This window comes from Mesoplodon mirus, assembly GCF_964341445.2.
Source record: "Mesoplodon mirus genome assembly, chromosome: 4".
Taxonomy (NCBI): Eukaryota; Metazoa; Chordata; class Mammalia; order Artiodactyla; family Ziphiidae; genus Mesoplodon; species Mesoplodon mirus.
Window position 1 is genome coordinate 188653607 of NC_138979.1, and position 19352 is coordinate 188672958.

Genomic DNA, 19352 nt, shown 5'->3' on the forward strand with positions numbered 1-19352 from the left:
AGGTTTTTAATCAGAAGTTAAAACCAAGCCTTGTGCACTGTTGGAGGGAATGTAAACTGGTGCATCTCCTGTGTAAAACAGTGGCTAGAACTGCCCCCGGACCCAGCAATCCCACGTCTGGGTGAGTATCCTGAAGGAATTGAAAGCAGGGTCTCCAAGAGATATTCCTTCCCCCCGCCCCGCCGTGTTCCTAGTAGCACAATTCACATGAGCTGAGACTGTGCTTAGTCCATATGGTGACGATGACCCAGCCTTGAAAACAAAGGGGTCCTGACACAGGCTGCATCTTGGAGGGACATGCTGAGTGACATGGGCCAGTCACAGAAGGACAAATCATGTGTGATCCACGCGTATGAGGTCCCTAGAGCAGTCGGATTCATAGACAGGAAGTAGGATGGGAGGTAGGGCCGCGGGCTGGGGGACGGGAGGGGAGTGAGTGTTGAATGGGGACAGAGTTTCAGTTTTACAAAATGAAAAGAGTTACGGAACGTGGTGATGGTGGCACAACCGTGTGAATGTGCCTGACGCCCCTGGACTGGTTCCTTGAAGGTGGTAAATTTCATGTTGTATACATTTTACTGCAATAGAAAAGGAGAGAGGTAGCATTGCAAGACTGTTCCCCCAAACATGGCTGTAGCAGGTACACTCTCCCAGGGTGGGGAAAACTTAGAGCCGGACGCCTCGGGGCTCACCAGCGCCGACCCTCATGCTGCCTGGCTGGACTCCAGCCAGGGACCCAGGGAGGGGCTCAGGGGCCCACCCGCCTGGGGTCCTGCTTAGGTGGGGAGCCGTCTCCAGACCCCAAGGTCTGCTGAGTCCCCCGGTGGGGACTGCCCTAGCCCTGCTCCTGGCCCACGTGGGGCCCTGGGGACCCTGTGGCGTTCCGCCATCGGGGAGCCAGTCCCCACCTGCCACCTGCCGCCTGCCACTGCCCTCCCCTCCCCGCAGCTGAATGACGCTCCGGTGATTTGGATTAAAGGAGACACTGCCCTGCTCCTCTGGGACACCAGTGCTCCGGGGCAGCGGGGCCGCAGGCTCCCATCTCTGGTTTGCATCCCACACGGGACGTGGGGGTGGTCAGTCTCCCAAAGAGGAATCGGAGGCTTTGTGCTCTTTGCAGCCTCGTCTCCCCGCCACCCCACCCCCCCGAGGCCCTGCCCCCACCACTTGGAACCCAGGCTCCGGAGCTGAGTGGGCTGAGGTCTTTTTTCTGGGGCTGGACGCAGGTGCTGGCCAGCTTTCCTGGGGCAGCAGCAGGGAGCGGGGCCTTGGGGGACCCTCAGCACCCTCCACTGCGTGGCGACTGGGGGGCCTGGGAAGACCGGCCCCCCCCCGGCCCCTGGGGGGCATTAATCGTGAGACCTTCCTGTCAATGCGAGCCTGTGTATAAAAACATCTGCAAAACCAGCTTTCCGTGAACTTTCTGAAATGTCACTTGTTTCGTCACTCACAAAATCCAGGGGTGTCGGGATACGGGGGCTCCTCCTCACCCCCCCAGCACGCCTTCCCTGACCTCGGTGTCCCAGCATAGCCTGACCCCACAGTAGAGCCCGTGCCCCTGCTCCCCCGGGTAGCGTGTGCTCAGGTGGGCCTTGTTGAATGACCCCCCCACACACAGGGGAGGTCCCTGTTGCGCCCGCTCTCCCGCTCCCAGGGTGCGCTGCTCATCTTCCTGTCCCCGTCCCCCATGCCCGCCTTCTGTCCCAGGGCCTGTGTCCATTCACCCCTAGCCCTGACCCCATGCTCCATTGTGACCCCTGCCCTCCGGGGCCCAGGCCCAGCACCCTGTGCTGCCAGGTCCCCCTAAGAGTCTGCCTCTTCAGGTCAACCCCAGGGAGGATGTGGCCAGCGCTCCCCCAGGGTGCCATCTCCCCGCTCCCTTCCTCTTCTCTCCCTCCTTGCCCCACCACCCTGCTGGCACCTCCCTTTTCCTCCAGACTCTGTCCAGCACCTTGGCAGACCGAGGACCAGCCCCGGGAGACCTGCCCGCCTTGCGGGCAGGGGCGGGCACTGTGCGGTGGCCAGGCGCCCATCCTGTCAGGGCCCATGGGGCCCACTGACCTGAGAGCACACGGAAGCCCCAGCCCCAGGTGTCACCCGGAGGGACAGAGACCCGGCAGCGTGGGCTCGGCCCCACCTCCTGGGACCCACCTGGTAGCAGGAGGTGGCTCTGAGAGGGCCGCAGCTGCCTTCAGCCGGATCACAGCCCAGCCTGGGTGTCTAGTTGCCCTGGGCTGTGGGCGGCGCCGCAGCTCTGCTGACCCTCACAGCCGACTTCCGCGGGCACGCCTCAGTCTCTGCTTTGCAAGTGCGCGGTTGTCCCCTGGGTCGCTCCATCCTGTAGGCCCAGCTCTTCCCGCACCACAAGAACCAGAGACCCTGAGGACTGAAGTGTGCATCAGGGTCCCTCCCACACCCACTCGGGGGCATTCCCCTCCCAAGGGCAGAGGCATCTTTCACACCCGTCTTTAAGGTGATGCCCCAGTCCTAGTGGCTCCTCCCCCCACCGAGGATGACCTGTGGCTGGACATCCTAATGAGGTGCTGCAGGAAGCGGGGGCACACTGTCCGTCCACACTCACACAAAGCGAGACCAGCTGCTTTGAAGAGGCCACCAAACATGGAAAGACAGAGTAGAAACAGTTCTTTGCTGTGTGTGCATGCTCAAACAAAGGAAGGGGAAATCCCCAGGTGGGATTCATCTGGATAAAGAGGGACCTGGGCCAGGGCGGAGCCAGGGACGTGCCTGGGGGTGGCTGGGGGGCCTCAGAAGCACGTCTGTGGGGGGCTTGTGAAACCGGGGCACTAGGTGGAGGGCTTGGGACCACCCTCCCTGGGGTTAGGGAACCCTGGAGTGGCAGGGAGGCTGCCCCTGTGAGGAGGATAGTGGACCACCACGTGCTGTCAAAAACCCACGTTGGTGTCATGCGTGGGTGTCGATTCTGAACACTGAGACGCCTCTTTAAGTGCAAGTGTTAGAGAATGAGAGACTGAGCCTTCAATCACAGCATCATCCAACTCAAGTTATGTAAAGAACAGGGCAAATCTTAGAAAAAAATAGAGGAATGGAGGTAACAGAGCAAGCTTAATGAAATAAGAAAACAATATGAAATATTAACAAAAGCCAGAAGTCAACTGCTTGGAAAGACTAATAATGTAGCAAACTTTGGCAAAAGTGATCAAAAGAGAAAGCACACACATAAACAATTTTGGAACGAAGTGACCCAGTCGAAGAACACTAAACAATGTCAATAAATATGAAAAATAAGTATGATGCTTTTCTAGAAAAAATATGAATTACTTAGTAATTGATGTAGTAAAATAGAAAATGTGTAGAGACCAGTTACATCAAAACCTCCTCTCTTCCCCAAAGAGCACCAGATGGTTTTATTTGTGAATTTTACCAAATGTTCAAGAAATAAACACTGTCTCGTTATGACATGTTCCAGAGATTGAAAAGATGTTTAAAAAGAGGCAAAGCTGTCAATTTCCTGAGGGCAGTAGAGTCATCAAAACTCCTAGAGGCAGCACAAGGGTAGGGTTGACCTCATGGACATAGACGTGAAAATCCTAAAGAAAATGTTGACCCCCCCAAAAAAAATCCCGACAAGGTATAAAATTGCAAAAGCATTTTATGAAATAGGAATTATCTCAAGATAATTAACATTAGACTATTTATTATTTTTATCACATTCAGAGTGAAAGAGAAAAATCATATTATCTATCCAGAAAAAACATTGATGAAATTTAAGAGACGTTCTTAGGGATATAGAAATAAACAGGAACTTTAACCTGTTACAGGGCACCTACTAAAAATCTACAGACCTGCTCTATCCAATGTATTAGTCTACATTTGGCTATTCATTAATCCATTTATCCATTAAAAGGTATAATTCACTTCTGCACTAGCACCAGCCATATTTCAACTGCTGGCTACTGGTTACCACATTAGAGAGTGCAGCTATAGAACATTTCTATCACTGCAGAAAGGTGACTGGACTTCGCTGCTGTACACACATCATTCTTAAACGCTAGAAGTATTACCTCTAAAACCAAGAAGAAAGGTAACTGCTATTATCCTTGAGGTACCGGGCAGTGCAACAAGACACGAAAAGTAGATAGGAATGGGTTGAAAGAAACACAACTACCATTTGCCGATGGCATTGTTGTTCAAATGGACGATACAAGAGCGCATACAAGCTGTTAGAACCACTAACAGTTCTGGAAGGTTGACTGATACAAGGTCAGCACACAGAATCAATAGTGTTGAAACACCTGCAGTGTTTCCATTTGAAAATAAGAAAAACGGTGTTATTCAGAAAAGCAGCTGGTAGCTTATCTAGGAATCATTGGCCAAAGGGCATTAATGACTTTGGCCAGAGAACCGCCTCACCGCTTACTCAAGGACATAAAACACCTGAGTAAGGAGGTGCTGAGGCTCCCTGGCGACCTGAAGATGTCACTTCTCCCTAAATGCAATTCAATTCTGTAAAATTCCATGAAGGAATTGAACTTGGCAAGCAAATTATGAAGTTTATATGAAACAGACAAGCAACTTTAAAGAAAAATGAAGTATGCTTGTGTTTAGGGAGTGTTTTCCTTAGCAGATGCATGTTTATTTAAATAAGCTGTACTGATGAAAACAATATGCAATTGTCAGAAGTATGGACAGATTGACCTGTGGGACGTAGAGCAGGACACAGACACACAAATGCAGCCTGCTTCAGAAACAGCTTTCTTTATCCATAAGGAAGGGATGTATTCTTTTAGAAGTGGTTGGGGGACAGATGGGCATCCATGTAGAAAATAATAAAATCAGGTCCCTACCTCACACCATACACAGAACAGCTCCACATAGATTAGTGACCTCAGTGAAAAGAGAAAAAAAATTGGGAGGAGGGGTGTGAAATGAACGAATATATTATCCAAGAAGCATAAATCATAAAAGACACTTAATTAAATAAACATTGTCTGGAAACCCACTCGTGACAGCCTGCAGCTAGGAGATGATAGATGTGATGTACATAGGCCAATGATTACACCTAGAATAAAGGAAGAATCCCTAGACAGTGAGGAAATGCCAGTGCAATAGAAAAATGGACAAAGGTTGTGGACAGGCAGGCTATGGGATCGCTCACGGCCAACAAGCACCCGAGAAGTTGCGCAGCCTCCCTGGAGGTCAGCGCGATACCAGATAAAACCACCGTGAGATCCCGCAAATCTAGTGATTCTGTTCGTTTGGGGGGTTGAGTGCTAGGGGCTGAATTGTGTCCCGCCCCCGCCAAGTTCACGCTGTGACTCCCTGACTCTCCCAGTGCGTTGGGATGTGACTGTATTTGGAGACAGGTATTCAAAGAGGCGATTAGCTTACAATGAGGCCCTAGGGCAGGTCCTTCTCCACTATGACTGGTGTCCTTAAAACGAGGAGATCTAGATGCACAGAGAGACGCCGGGGTGGGGCTGGGGGTCGTGCACAGAGTGGAGGCCGTGAGGGGCGGCCATCTGCCAGCCAGGGAGAGAGGCCCAAACAGATCCTTCTCGTGACCAGAGGAAACCAGCCCTGCAGGCACCCCGATCCCGGACCTCCAGCCTCCAGACCATGAGAAACAAATGTCTGTTGTCTAAGCCGCCCTGTCTGGTATTCGTTATGGCTGCCCCAGGACACCAACACCCCCTGGGCCAGCAGGAGTGCACATTAACCCCACAGCTTGGGAGAACGGTTTGACAAAAACCCTGGACAGGTTCTGAGTGTGTGGAGCTGACCCAGTAACCCCACTTGGGCAGAAGGTGCCCACGCAGCCCTGTAAAGATGGGGCCAGAGCGTGTAGTGTCGGATCAGTGGAGCAGCCTGAACGGCCATGACGGGGAGATGGAGAAGCCATATGCTCGTACAGAGAGGAAGTACACGGCGGGCATGGGGAGTGCACACTAGTGATGTGCCCACGGCTCTCAAAAAGGAATGAGAGGTGGGGAGAGAAGGGCAAGTTGCAGTAGCACACTCGGTGGGGTTAGCATGTGACCTGAGAAACAGAACAACACAGGCTGACGCGTACAGGCAAATTTAGTGAAGATGGGACATGCCTGGCAGTCCAGAGCACAGCCGATGTCTCTGTGACGGAGTCAGAAAGGCAGAGCCACCTGAAGGTGCTGATTCCTGCCTCGTGTACAGCCCAGGGTTAGGGGTCCAGGGCTGGCTGGGCCCTCTGCCGTGCTGAGCATGTGGCTTCCACTTCTGGGTCCAAGGTGGCTGCCTAGGTCCTGCCATTGCATCTAGGGGGAAGGCAGCGAGCAAGGGCTTGCCACACAGAACGTGATCACATGGCCTCTGCTCGGGTTCCGCCGCCCCAGCTGCTCAGTGGCCATGCCCAGCCGCCCCAGACAGGACTGAGGTCTCTGGCCAGGAGGCAGGCGCCCAGCTAACATGGGGGAGGCCTGTTATGAAGGGAGGACGGGGACCCCGGAGTTGGGGGACGGCGGCTGTATCCTGGGAGGAGACCCCTCCTCCAGCTGGTGCTTCCTCTGGGGGGAGGGGGTGGTAAGGAGCGCACACAGTGGGTGTCTGTGGTCGTGGGCGCCTTATTTCTCTCAAGAGGTCTGCAGCTAGCACGGAGAACGTTTGTCAGCGCTTGGTGGTGGGCAGGTGGCTTTTGTGGCATCAGTCTTTGTAACTTTTCTCTATTTTAGGAGACAGACCAGGATTCTGCCTCCCTGGGTTAGGTGTGGAGCTTGGCTCTTTCCTCTCTCCTGCTCGGAGCAGACACAGTCCGAGGAGAGAGAACACTGGCTGTGAGCGAGGCCCCCTCCTGTGGAAAGGCTGCGTTTTCACCTGCTGATGGGGTGGAGTTTTATGGGGACTGTGTAAGATGACCTTGGCTTCTTTGTGTGTCACTGCGGAACCTAGTGCCATGCAGGGTGTTTGACGGAATAATGGTCCCAGCTTAGTGATGCATCACTGTTTGTTGGGGCTTCACAGTGTACTTGTTTATGGTTTCCTTGAGGGCCAAGCATTCTGCAGTAAATCTCGCCCCTGGCTGCCCTCAGGCCTATCTCTCAGAACCAACCTTGGCTAAAACCCACATAGCATTTATTCTGTTGCGGGTGCAGGTGATCCTTTCGATTCTTTCAGTGTTGTTTGCACAAATAGCACCAGCGTGAACATACGTAGAACACACCCACCCCCAAGAAATCCCACACGGCTGTACCAGCGTGAACATACGTAGAACACACCCACCCCCAAGAAATCCCACACGGCTGTACCAGCGTGAACATACGTAGAACACACACACCCCAGGAAATCCCACACGGCTGTACCAGCGTGAACATACGTAGAACACACCCACCCCCCCAGGAAATCCCACACGGCTGTACCAGCGTGAACATACGTAGAACACACACCCCCCAGGAAATCCCACACGGCTGTACCAGCGTGAACATACGTAGAACACCCACCCCCCAGGAAATCCCACACGGCTGTACCAGCGTGAACATACGTAGAACACACCCACCCCCAAGAAATCCCACACGGCTGTACCAGCGTGAACATACGTAGAACACACCCACCCCCAAGAAATCCCACACGGCTGTACCAGCGTGAACATACGTAGAACACACCCACCCCCAAGAAATCCCACACGGCTGTACCAGCGTGAACATACGTAGAACACACCCACCCCCAAGAAATCCCACACGGCTGTACCAGCGTGAACATACGTAGAACACACACACCCCAGGAAATCCCACACGGCTGTACCAGCGTGAACATACGTAGAACACACCCATCCCCAAGAAATCCCACACGGCTGTACCAGCGTGAACATACGTAGAACACACCCACCCCCAAGAAATCCCACACGGCTGTACCAGCGTGAACATACGTAGAACACACCCACCCCCAAGAAATCCCACACGGCTGTACCAGCGTGAACATACGTAGAACACACCCACCCCCAAGAAATCCCACACGGCTGTACCAGCGTGAACATACGTAGAACACACCCACCCCCAAGAAATCCCACACGGCTGTACCAGCGTGAACACACGTAGAACACACACACCCCCAGGAATCCCACACGGCTGTACCAGCGTGAACATACGTAGAACACACCCACCCGCCAGGAAATCCCACACGGCTGTACCAGCGTGAACATACGTAGAACACACACACCCCCCAGGAAATCCCACACGGCTGTACCAGTGTGAACATACGTAGAACACACACACCCCCAAGGAATCCCACACGGCTGTACCAGCGTGAACATACGTAGAACACACACACACCCCCCAGGAAATCCCACACGGCTGTACCAGCGTGAACATACGTAGAACACACCCACCCCCCAGGAAATCCCACACGGCTGTACCAGCGTGAACATACGTAGAACACACACACACCCCAGGAAATCCCACACGGCTGTACCAGCGTGAACATACGTAGAACACACCCCCCCCCAGGAAATCCCACACGGCTGTACCAGTGTGAACATACGTAGAACACACACACCCCCAAGGAATCCCACACGGCTGTACCAGCGTGAACATACGTAGAACACACACACCCCCCAGGAAATCCCACACGGCTGTACCAGCGTGAACATACGTAGAACACACCCACCCCCCAGGAAATCCCACACGGCTGTACCAGCGTGAACATACGTAGAACACACACACACCCCAGGAAATCCCACACGGCTGTACCAGCGTGAACATACGTAGAACACACACACACACCCCAAGAAATCCCACACGGCTGTACCAGCGTGAACATACGTAGAACACACACACCCCCAAGAAATCCCACACGGCTGTACCAGCGTGAACATACGTAGAACACACACACCCCCAAGAAATCCCACACGGCTGTACCAGCGTGAACATACGTAGAACACACACCCCCCCCCCAAGAAATCCCACACGGCTGTACCAGCGTGAACATACGTAGAACACACCCCCCCCAGGAAATCCCACACGGCTGTACCAGCGTGAACATACGTAGAACACACACCCCCCCCAGGAAATCCCACACGGCTGTACCAGCGTGAACATACGTAGAACACCCCCCCCCCAAGAAATCCCACACGGCTGTACCAGCGTGAACATACGTAGAACACACCCACCCCCCCCCAGAAATCCCACACGGCTGTACCAGCGTGAACATACGTAGAACACACACACCCCCAAGAAATCCCACACGGCTGTACCAGCGTGAACATACGTAGAACACACACACACACCCCAGGAAATCCCACACGGCTGTACCATCGTGAACATATGTAGAACACACACACACCCCAGGAAATCCCACACGGCTGTACCAGCGTGAACACACGTAGAACACACACACCCCCAAGAAATCCCACACGGCTGTACCAGCGTGAACATACGTAGAACACACACACCCCCAAGAAATCCCACACGGCTGTACCAGCGTGAACATACGTAGAACACACCCCCCCCCAAGAAATCCCACGTGGCTGTACCAGCGTGAACATACGTAGAACACACCCCCCCCCAAGAAATCCCACACGGCTGTACCAGCGTGAACATACGTAGAACACACACACACACCCCAGGAAATCCCACACGGCTGTACCAGCGTGAACATACGTAGAACACACACACCCCCAAGAAATCCCACACGGCTGTACCAGCGTGCACATACGTAGAACACACACACACCCCAAGAAATCCCACACGGCTGTACCAGCGTGAACATACGTAGAACACACACACCCCCCCCAAGAAATCCCACACGGCTGTAGGGGTCAGGCACCCGGCAGGCGAGCCTCCGAAGTGAGTCCGTCCGGGGTGGAGACAGGCTCCCTGCGGGCCCACGGGCCGAGCGGTTTCTTCACCGCCATGTCCTCGTGGGCACCCAGCTCTTCTTCCTGGATGGTCCCCTCTGCGCTGTGGACTCTGGACGCTGGACTCACCCCGTCCCCAGCCAGACACGTCGTGAGGGATGTCAGCTTCTAGAAACGGGGGTTGTGAAAGCCTTGAAAAGAAGAGATCGAGACCCTGAGACCCTCACCCCCAAATAAGGACTGGAGAGTATTTTTTAACGATTAATTGATTCAGAGCAGGATCCAAATAAGGCCCCCGTTTGGCAGTTGGTTGATACATCCTTTAGGTCTTCTAGGTTTTTCTAACTTTTGAAAAGGTACTTTAAAAACGTACATGCAGGTACTTCCCTGGTGGCGCAGTGGTTGAGAGTCCACCTGCCGATGCAGGGGACACGGGTTCGTGCCCTGGTCCGGGAAGATCCCACATGCCACTGAGCAACTAAGCCCGTGCGCCACAACTACTGAGCCTGCGCTCTAGAGCCTGTGAGCCACAACTACCGAAGCCCGCGCGCCTTGGGCCCGTGCTCCACAACAAAGAGTAGCCCCCGCTTGCCGCAACTAGAGAAAGCCCGCGTGCAGCAACAAAGACCCGATGCAACCAAAAATAAATAATAAAATAAATTAATTCAAAAAACAAAAACCGTATATGCAGTAAAATTCAACCCTGCCTGCTTTTTTGTCTGCAGCTCTGAGCCCTGTCACCCCTAGGGTAGGACGCCCTAGACCGAACCTCGGGGCCCCTGCTCCACTCTCCGCCCTGTGCCCTCCACCGCCTCCCCCAGAAGGTACATAGGTGGGCGAAGATGCAGGGCGTGACCTCTGGACTCTGGCTTCTCTCCTGCAGCGTGCGTGTGCGCCCCTGCATGCGTGTGCACGTGGCGGGGCTCGGTCCTCCGGTCCCCCAGCAGCACTCCCTGGTGTGGATGGCCTGACGGCTTTGAGGGATGTCTGGGTTTCCAGTTTGGGGCGAATGTGAGCTCAGCTGCTGTGAATGTTCGTGTCCGAGTCTTTGGGTGGATTCCCAGGAGTGGGCTTGGGGGTCCTGGGAGCTGATGCTCCACCTGCAGGGTCACGGCCCCCCTCTCCGCCGGCTCGCCAGCACTGGGCCTTTGGATCTTGTTTCCGCCTTTGTAATAGGTGTGTGGTATCTAGCTCTGGCTTTAATTTGCATTTTCCTAATAGCTAATAATGTTGAGCATCTTTTCATGTGCTTATTTATTGCCCATATGTCTTTTTTGGTGAAGAGTCTGTTGAAATCTTTTGCCCATTTTTATTGGGTTGTTTATTTTCATATTATTGAGATTTGAGAGTTCTTTGTATGCTCTGGATAAAGTCCTTTGTTAAATATGTGATTTGCAAATATTTTCTCCCACTCCTAGCTTGTCTTCTCATTTTCTTAATAGTGTTTTTCGCAGAGCAAAGTTTTAAATTTTGATGACATCCAATTTATCGGACTTTCTTTTTCTATTCTGTTGATCTATACGCCTTTCCTGTGTCAACAGCACTCTGTCTTGATGACTTTCGGTTTATAGCAAGTCTTGATGTCAGTGAGAGGTGCCCAGCTTACTTTGTTCTCCTTTTTCAAAGTCATTATTTTTTTCTATCGAAGTGTAGTTGATTTACGATATTATATTAGTTTCAGCATAGTGACTCAATAGTTTCACAGATTATACTCCATTTAAAGTGACTGTAAATAGTGGCTATATTCTCTGTGCTGTACAATACATCCTTGTAGCTTATTTTATACATGGTAGTTTGTACCTCATTCCCCTATACCTATCTCTCCCCTCCCGCCTTCCCTCTCCCCACTGGTAACCACTAGTTCTCTATATTTGAGTCTGTTTCTGTTATATGCATTCATTTATTTTATTTTTTAGATTCCACATATAAGTGATAGAGTATTTTGTCTTTCTCTGCCTGACTTATTTCTAGGTCCACCCATGTTGTAAATGGCAGAATTTCATTCTTTTTTTATGGCCGAGTAATATTCCATTATATATATATGCACATATATATGTATACACACGTATACATACATACCTGCCATGTCTTCTTTATCCTTTCATCTCTGAACGGACACCTAGATTGCTTCCATGCCTTGGCAATTATAAACAGTGCTGCTGTGAACATTGGGATGCACGTATCTTTTCAAATTAGTATTTTTGTCTCTAACCCGATATATGCCCAGCAGTGGAATTGCTGGGTTATTTGGTAACTCTATTTTTAGTTTTTTGAGGAACCTCCATACTGTTTTCCTTAGTGGCTTCACCAATTTACATTCCCACCAACAATGTACGAGGGTTCCCTTTTCTCCACATCCTTTCTGGCATTTGTTATCTGTAGACTTTTTGATGATGGCCATTCTGACAGGTGTGAGGTGATACCTCATTGTGGTTTTAGATTTGCATTTCCTTGATGATTAGTGATGTTGAGCATCTTTTCATGTGTCTTTGGCCATCTGTATGTCTTCTTTGGAAAAATATCTATTCAGGTCTTCTGCTCATTTTTTAATCAGGTTGGTTGTTTTTTCAATATTAAGTGGTATGAGCTGTTTATATGTTTTGGATATTAACCCCTTATTGGTCATATCATTTGCACATCGTTTCTCCCATTCCGTAGATTGTCTTTTTGTTTTGTCAGTGGTTTCCTTTGCTGTGCAAAAGCTTTTAAGTTTAATTAGGTCCCATTTGTTTATTTTTGCCTTTTTCCTAAATTATTATGATTATTCTAGTTCCTTTGCCTTCCATATAAATTTAAAAGTCAGCTTACCAATAACTACAGAAAAGTCTTGCCGGGATTTCATTGGAATTGCATTCAACCTGTAGATCTGGTTTGGGGAGAATGGACGTCCACGAGGCTGGCACGTCTTGATTCCTGGTGACAGCAGTGGGGAGTGTCCAGCGTGCAGATGGTGCATTTAGTTTATGAGATGTAGGTATTTCTGTCTTGTAAATGGGAGGTTTTTTAAACACTGACTTCAGTTGTTCATTACTAGTATATAGAAACGTGGTTGCCTTTCATAGGTTGAACTGATGTCGTTCAATCTTGCTGAGCTCATGAGTTCTTGGAGCTCGTTTTCACATTCCCCTGCATTCCTTGGGATGTTCTACATAATGATTGTGTTGTCTGCAAGTAAGAAGAGCTTTATTCTGCCCTTTCCTATCCTTCTGCCTTTTGTTTCCTTCTCTTGCCCTCTTTCCCTGGGCGGGCCTTCCGTGCCCACTGAATTGCAGTGGTGAAAGGGTGTGGCTTTGCCTTGTTCCTGATCTTAGGGGACAGTATTCTCTCTTGCACCATCCAGCGTGATGTTCGCTGGGGACCTTTGGACATGCTCTTTATCAGATTGAGGGGATTCCCATCTATTCTTCTTTCACTGAGAGTTTTTAATCATGAATGGATATTGAATTTGTCAGAAGTTTTTCTGAATTGATTGAGATTTTAATGGTTTTTCATATTTAGTCTGTTAATGTGTATCACATTGATTTCAAATGTTGAACCAACCTTGCATTCCTGGGACAGACCCTCTTTGGTTATGGTGTATTATCCGTTGTTCCTTTTATATATGTCTGGATTCAGTTTGCTAATATTTTGTTGAAGATTTTTACACGTGTGTTCAGAAAGGAATACTGGTCTGTAGTTTCCTTTTTTGTACTGTTTTTGTCTGATGTTGGTGCTGGTATCAGGGTACTGGCTAACCTCATAAGACGATTTGAGAAGTATTCTTTCCTCTTTTGTTTTCTGGAAGATATTTTGTAGAATTGGTGTTATTTCTTCTTTTAATATCTGGTTAAACTCACCTGGAGTTTTCTTTTTCAGAAGCGTTTAACTATTAATTCAACTTCTTTAATAGATCAGGCTGTTGTTCATCCTGGTGAGTTTGGGCAGTTTGTAGCTTTCAGGGACTTGGTACATGTAATTTCCGTTCTCAGATTTGTGTGCATTGAGTTATCTGTAGTATCCCTAATCATGCTGTTCCATGTCTGTGAGCTCTGTAGTGATGTTCCTTCTTTGATTCCTGTTATGGGTCATTTTTGCCTTCTCTCTCCCTTTTTTCCTTTGTGTGGCTGGAGTTTTTGTCAATTGTATTACCCTTCCCAAAGAACCAGAATTTGGTTTTATTTTTTCTAATTGTTTCTTTATCTTCAACTTCATTGTTCTGCTTTTTTATCCTCATTTCCTGCCTTCTCACTTTGGGTTTAATTTGCTCTTTTCCTGGTGTCTTAAGGTAAAGCTTAGATTGTATAGTTAAGAATGTCTTTCTTTTCTAATATAAGCATTTAATGCTGTGAATTCTCCTCTCAATACTGCTTTAGCTGCATTCCTCAATTCTTGACACGTTGTTTTTCACTTTCATTCCACACAAAATACATCTAATGTCCTTCCGGGCTTCCTCTTTGTCCTGTTGGTGATTTAGCAGTGTGTGGTTGAATTTCCCAAGTAGCTGGTGTTTTCCAGCTGTCCTTCTACTGCTGATTTCTAGCTAACTCCATTTTCGTCAGAGAACATACGTTATGTGATTCTGGTTCTTTTAGTTAGTGCGTGTGAAGCATTGTTTTACGGCCCAGGATGTGGTCTGTCCTGGTGAACGTTAACTGCTTTCATCCGTCTCCTTCTCTAGCTTTTTCCCTGGCCCTGCAGAATCAGAGCAGCCCCCGTGGTAGAGGGACTGAGCTGTGAGAGTGGCCCCGCCATGAGAGGGGTCCTGCTGGGCTCCCCTGCTTCACTGCTGTGTGTCAGGGACTATCAGGGGCGCACTGTGTCTGTCTCCAACCTGCAGGCGTCAGATAAGGGGCATCCCCTGCCTGGGAAGCCCTGGTGTGTGTCTCCTGGCCCCTCTGGGCTCCGTGGAGGGCAGGTGACCGTCTCCAGGGAAACAGGCTGAGGTGAAGCCCAGCTGGGGTGGGTGGGGCCTGTGGGATGGGTGGGGCCATGTGGGTGGGCAGGACCCTGGAGAGGAGGGGGGAAGGGCCTCGAGTGGACCCTGAGGGCAGGGTCCCTGGGAGGCCTGTGCTCTGGCAGCTGGGAGTGGGATTCCCAAGCACTGGTACCCTGGTCCCTGGGGGCTTCTGGGCTTTGTGGTCTCAGGTTTCCTGTCTGCCCGCCCGTGGACCCACCCAGGCCACCTTCACCAGAGGGAGATCCTCTGCGGAGGGGAGCTTGGTCCAACAGTCTGGGGGTGCTGATGGGTGCCCCCTACGTGCAGGGACCCCGAAGATGGCTCCCAGCCTGGCCGGGCCTGGGCAAGGGCTCCTGGGATACGTGAGGGCCAGTCTCCATGAGTGACCGAGGTGCTGGGGTCAGAGAGCCCGCGGTCCAGCGGAGGCTGGGGCTGCTGCGGTTTGGGGCCTTCCTGGAGCATGAGAAGGCGTCGGAGTGCACGGTCACTGCTGAGCCCGTCTGTGCCCTTTGCAGGTTGTGCAGCCTGACCTTGAAGAAGCTGGTGGTCTTCAAGGAGCTGGAGAAGGAGCTCATCTCGGTGGTGATTGCTGTGAAGATGCAGGTGAGGGTCTGCCTGTGTCACTGACCTGGGGCCATGAGGATGCCTGTGTTGCCCAGGAAATGAGAGGGGCACAGCCGCACCAGCAGCTGGACCCTTGCCTGTGCAGGAGGCCCCACGCTCCCAGGCACAGCAAAGGGCAGGCCACCAGGGTCACGGGATGAGGGGGAAAGCAAGCGTGCTGAGCTCACCTGCAGACGGGCCCCATGCAGAAGCTGGGACAGACCCTCCCTGCTCCCCGCTCACCCCCCCCTGCACTGCGTGTCCCTCACCCACCAGCCCTCCACCCGGGCCCAGCCTGGCCGTGCTCACCTCTCGCTCCCAGGCCATAATACTCCACGTCCCTTGGGCCTCACAGGTCCTTTCTGCCTTTGAACAAGTGTTGGTGTTTCAGGGGGACCCAACTGCCCCAGCACTCAGCGCCCCCTTCCCCAGCAGCCCTGGAGGAGGGCCCCGTTAGCCGTGCGAGCTGCCGTGGCCTTTTGGTGGCCCCGGAGGTGGGACGTGGGTCTTAGGCCTGGGCTATACCTCGTGCAGCCCTTTGCAGCCGTCCCCTGCAGCTGTGGCCGTGTGTCGGGCCCACCTCGGCAGGGCCCTCCCTCCCCCAGCACTGCTCACACGTGGCTTTGTGTGGCAGCTCCTGGAAGTGCGGATGTCCTGGGTTCGGCCCCTTGGCTGGGGCACAGTGGGTACGGAGGCCTGTCCTGTTACCCCCAGACCGTTGGCACCACACAGGACGGGGGTCCTGCTTCTCCCCCAGCCCCAGGCTGCTGGAGCCCAAGCTTGCGGCTGGCGTGGGTGCTCTGGACCTGGCCTGTGGCTCCTCGTGAGGCTCACCAGGGCTTCCTGGCCGGACTTTCAGGAGCAGCTCGTGGGCCTCGGGGCCAGGCTTTCCTCCAAACTGGGAGCTCAGGTTGGAGCCCAGCAGGCATGAGGCCCGCCCTTCCCGGTCATTTGCTGTCACCAGAAAAGCAGTACATTGTTGAACAAAGACCCGAAGAAGCACTCTTCCCCACCGACGGGGCTGCCGCTCTCAGCGTGAAGCAGGCCGTGCCCGGCTGCACACCTGGGACGTGGGAAGATGCCCACTCGAGAACCAGCCCCGCCGGCCATGCTCTGGGCCTCCTGGCTCGGGAGGAGTCAATGGCGCTCCGGGTCCTCAGAACAAGCTGGTTTACCCATCCTTGGCCTCTGAAACCGGCACTGTTGACCTCTGACACGACCGGCCCCCCTGCACTCTGGCCCCGTTCCTCCGGCTGCCCGTCTCTGCGGTCCTGCCCTGGACCCCGTCATTACCGAGAACTCAGCCTCTGGTCAGGGTCCCGGGCCCCTCGGAGCCCCCCACTCCTCCAGCTCGCCCGAGTGCCCCTGTCGCCTCGCCCCCCGCCCCCAGTTGGCAGACACTCAGCTCTTTGCCTGCTTCTCCTGGGGCATCCGCTCCTACCTGGGTCACCTGCCTTTCACACCCCCCACCCCCAGGCCCCTGTGTCCTGGCTCCCAGAGGAAGCAGACGAGCCGGCCTCCCCCGCTGACCCGAGTCTCCACACGTGTGTCCACTGCTGCCCCCTCGCCCGTCTGCGCATGGGTCCTCCTTGCCCGGGCACGGGCCCGTCAGTTCAGGTCCTGACCTGGATGGGATCAGATGTGCAGGAAACTGGGGGGAAACGGCTGTGAGGGACAGAGGGGGACAGGCCAGGGGGTGGGGCGAGCGCCAGACCGCACACGGGGAGCCTGTCCCCGGGAGAGCTAGGGCTGGGGGAGGACTGGCAGGAGGGCCCCTCGGCGCACCCCGTGCTGGGAGTAGCTGCGGGCATCACGGCCTCGGCACCAACGCCGCGTGCGTGCAGAGGGCAGGGTCTCCAGCAAGGCTTCCTCTCAGCCGCTCAGCCACCCCACACTGGTGCCCACGCCCCTCCCCGTCACTCCTGTCAGCTCACACGGTCTTTGTCCTGGACCCACACCCCACTCCCACTGTCACCCATTCCTCTGCACCCCTCATCTTGGTGAGACGCCTTGGGGGCTCCCGAGGCCACCCCTGGCCTCGTCAGCCGTGTGGTAACCTCTGCTCTCTGGCCTGACTCTGTGAATCTGGCTCCTCGTGGGGCCCCCTGGACGTGGGCTCACAGGGTTTGTCCTGCTGTGTCTGGCTTCCTGCACTTAGTGTAACATCTCCACGGCTTGTCCATGTTGGGAGACCTAGTTTTAAAACAATCATGAACATCTTTAATCCATCTGGAACTTATTTTGGTACGAGGTTTGAGGTTGGGACCCGTGGGGGGGGTTGTTTGTTTTTTAATTATTTTTTTAATTAATTAATTGATTGATTGATTTTTGGCCGTGTTGGGTCTTTGTCGCTGCGCACGGGCTTTCTCTAGTTGCGGCGAGCGGGGGCTACTCTTTGTTGCAGTGCGTGGGCTTCTCATTGCGGTGGCTTCTCTTGTTGTGGAGCACAGGCTCTAGGCATGTGGGCTTCAGTAGCTGTGGCGCGTGGGCTCAGTAGTTGTGGCTCGCGGGCTCTAGAGTGCAGGCTCAGTAGTTGTGGCGCATGGGCTCAGTTGCTCCGCAGCATGTAGGATCTTCCCGGACCAGGGCTAGAACCCGTGTCCCCTGCATCGGCAGGCGGATTCTTAACCACTGCACCACCAGAAAGCCCCCAGGACCTGTGTGTTTTATACAGATGATTCACCACCCATGTATCACAGCCATTTAGTGATTAGCTTTTCTTGCCGACCTGAAGGCTCCTTATTACACACTAAGTTTGTTTTTACCTGTGTCTGTCTGTTTTCTGAATCTAGTTCTAGGCTTGTACTGCTCTCTCTGTCCTTGTGACGGTGCCGCTGGGCTTTAATTACTGACCTTTGCACCCATTCTGCTCTCAGTGGGGAGGGGGGCAGTCACGCCTCACCGTTCTGCTTTCCCAGGAGCGTGTGGCTTCTGGGAGGAGGACTTGGGGGTCAGAGGATATGGGCTCTTTTAAGGCTCTGGATAAACCTCCCCTCGGGGCCTTTGGGAATCACACGCGCTCAGGCCTCACCCCCACCATCTGCGGGTCTTTGCCTGACAGTCTGAAGAGAACTGACAAGCCGACATCTTCGCTGTTTCATTTTAAGATGCCTTCTGAATTAGGAGGTGTCTTGTTCTGTCCCAGGGCTCCAAGCGGATCCTGCGGTCCCACGAGATCGTGCTGCCCCCCAGTGGACAAGTGGAAACTGACCTGGCGCTGACGTTCTCCCTGCAGGTGGGCCTCCAGGGGGACCCCCCCACCCTCACCCTTCCCGCAGCCCCTGTGGCCACAGAGGTCCCCTCTCCCACAGGGCTCACTCTCCAAGGTTAGAAATGTGCTTGCTTATTAGGTCGAGTCTCTCGTCGCATTCCCATGATGAAGAGAACGTAGTGAGGCCAAAACTCAGATGATCGGTTTAGGTCGCCTCATTCCTGTGTTTAGAAAAGATGGGGGAGCGGGGGCTAAGGGAAGCCACTCAAAAAAACAACATTGTTTAAAAACAGAAAAAGAAAGATGGGGAGGAACCTATGGAAACTCGGTGTCGCAAGTTCAAACCCCTCGGGAGTATTATTTTGGGGTGTGCTGGCAGTGAGTGTGGGCTGTTTAGACCGGGACCCCCCACCGTGTGAAGCAGCGGGCCCCCTGGGTGGGGGGGCGTGAGTAGACCGGCCCTCCCCACCCCCCAGGCTCTTCATCCCCCACCCCCCGCTTCTCTTTGCATAATTAAGATCTGCATTATTTAAATTCCGAGGGTGTAGTTCTGGCTGAATACACTTGCTGTATTTAGTATCAGTGCTTTTCCGATACATTAAACTCCTCCATTCTCCCTGTGAGTGTAGAAGACAGGGCCGCACTTTAGCGAGTCTGTGAGAACCCTGCCAGTCCGCCTCTGCCCTCCCCCAAGACCACCTCACCGGGCTGTGCCTGGCTCCGCCGGAGCCCAGACCCACAGCAGCTTTTGGGGGTTTTTATTATTTTTATTTTTTGGCCATGCCCCGAGGTATGTGGGATCT

The 19352-nt window shown here is 53.0% G+C and overlaps 1 protein-coding gene across 3 annotated transcripts in view; it reads left to right on the plus strand.

Moving 5' to 3' along the window:
* PACS2 (phosphofurin acidic cluster sorting protein 2) overlaps positions 1-19352 on the plus strand; it is a 65240-nt gene that overhangs the window by 20407 nt on the left and 25481 nt on the right. For all 3 annotated transcript variants that reach the window (XM_082617041.1, XM_082617042.1, XM_082617043.1), the window contains exons 2-3: positions 15251-15338; positions 18484-18573. In XM_082617041.1, coding sequence (XP_082473167.1) covers positions 15251-15338; positions 18484-18573 — 178 coding nt within the window. The remainder of the gene's footprint in view (positions 1-15250; positions 15339-18483; positions 18574-19352) is intronic.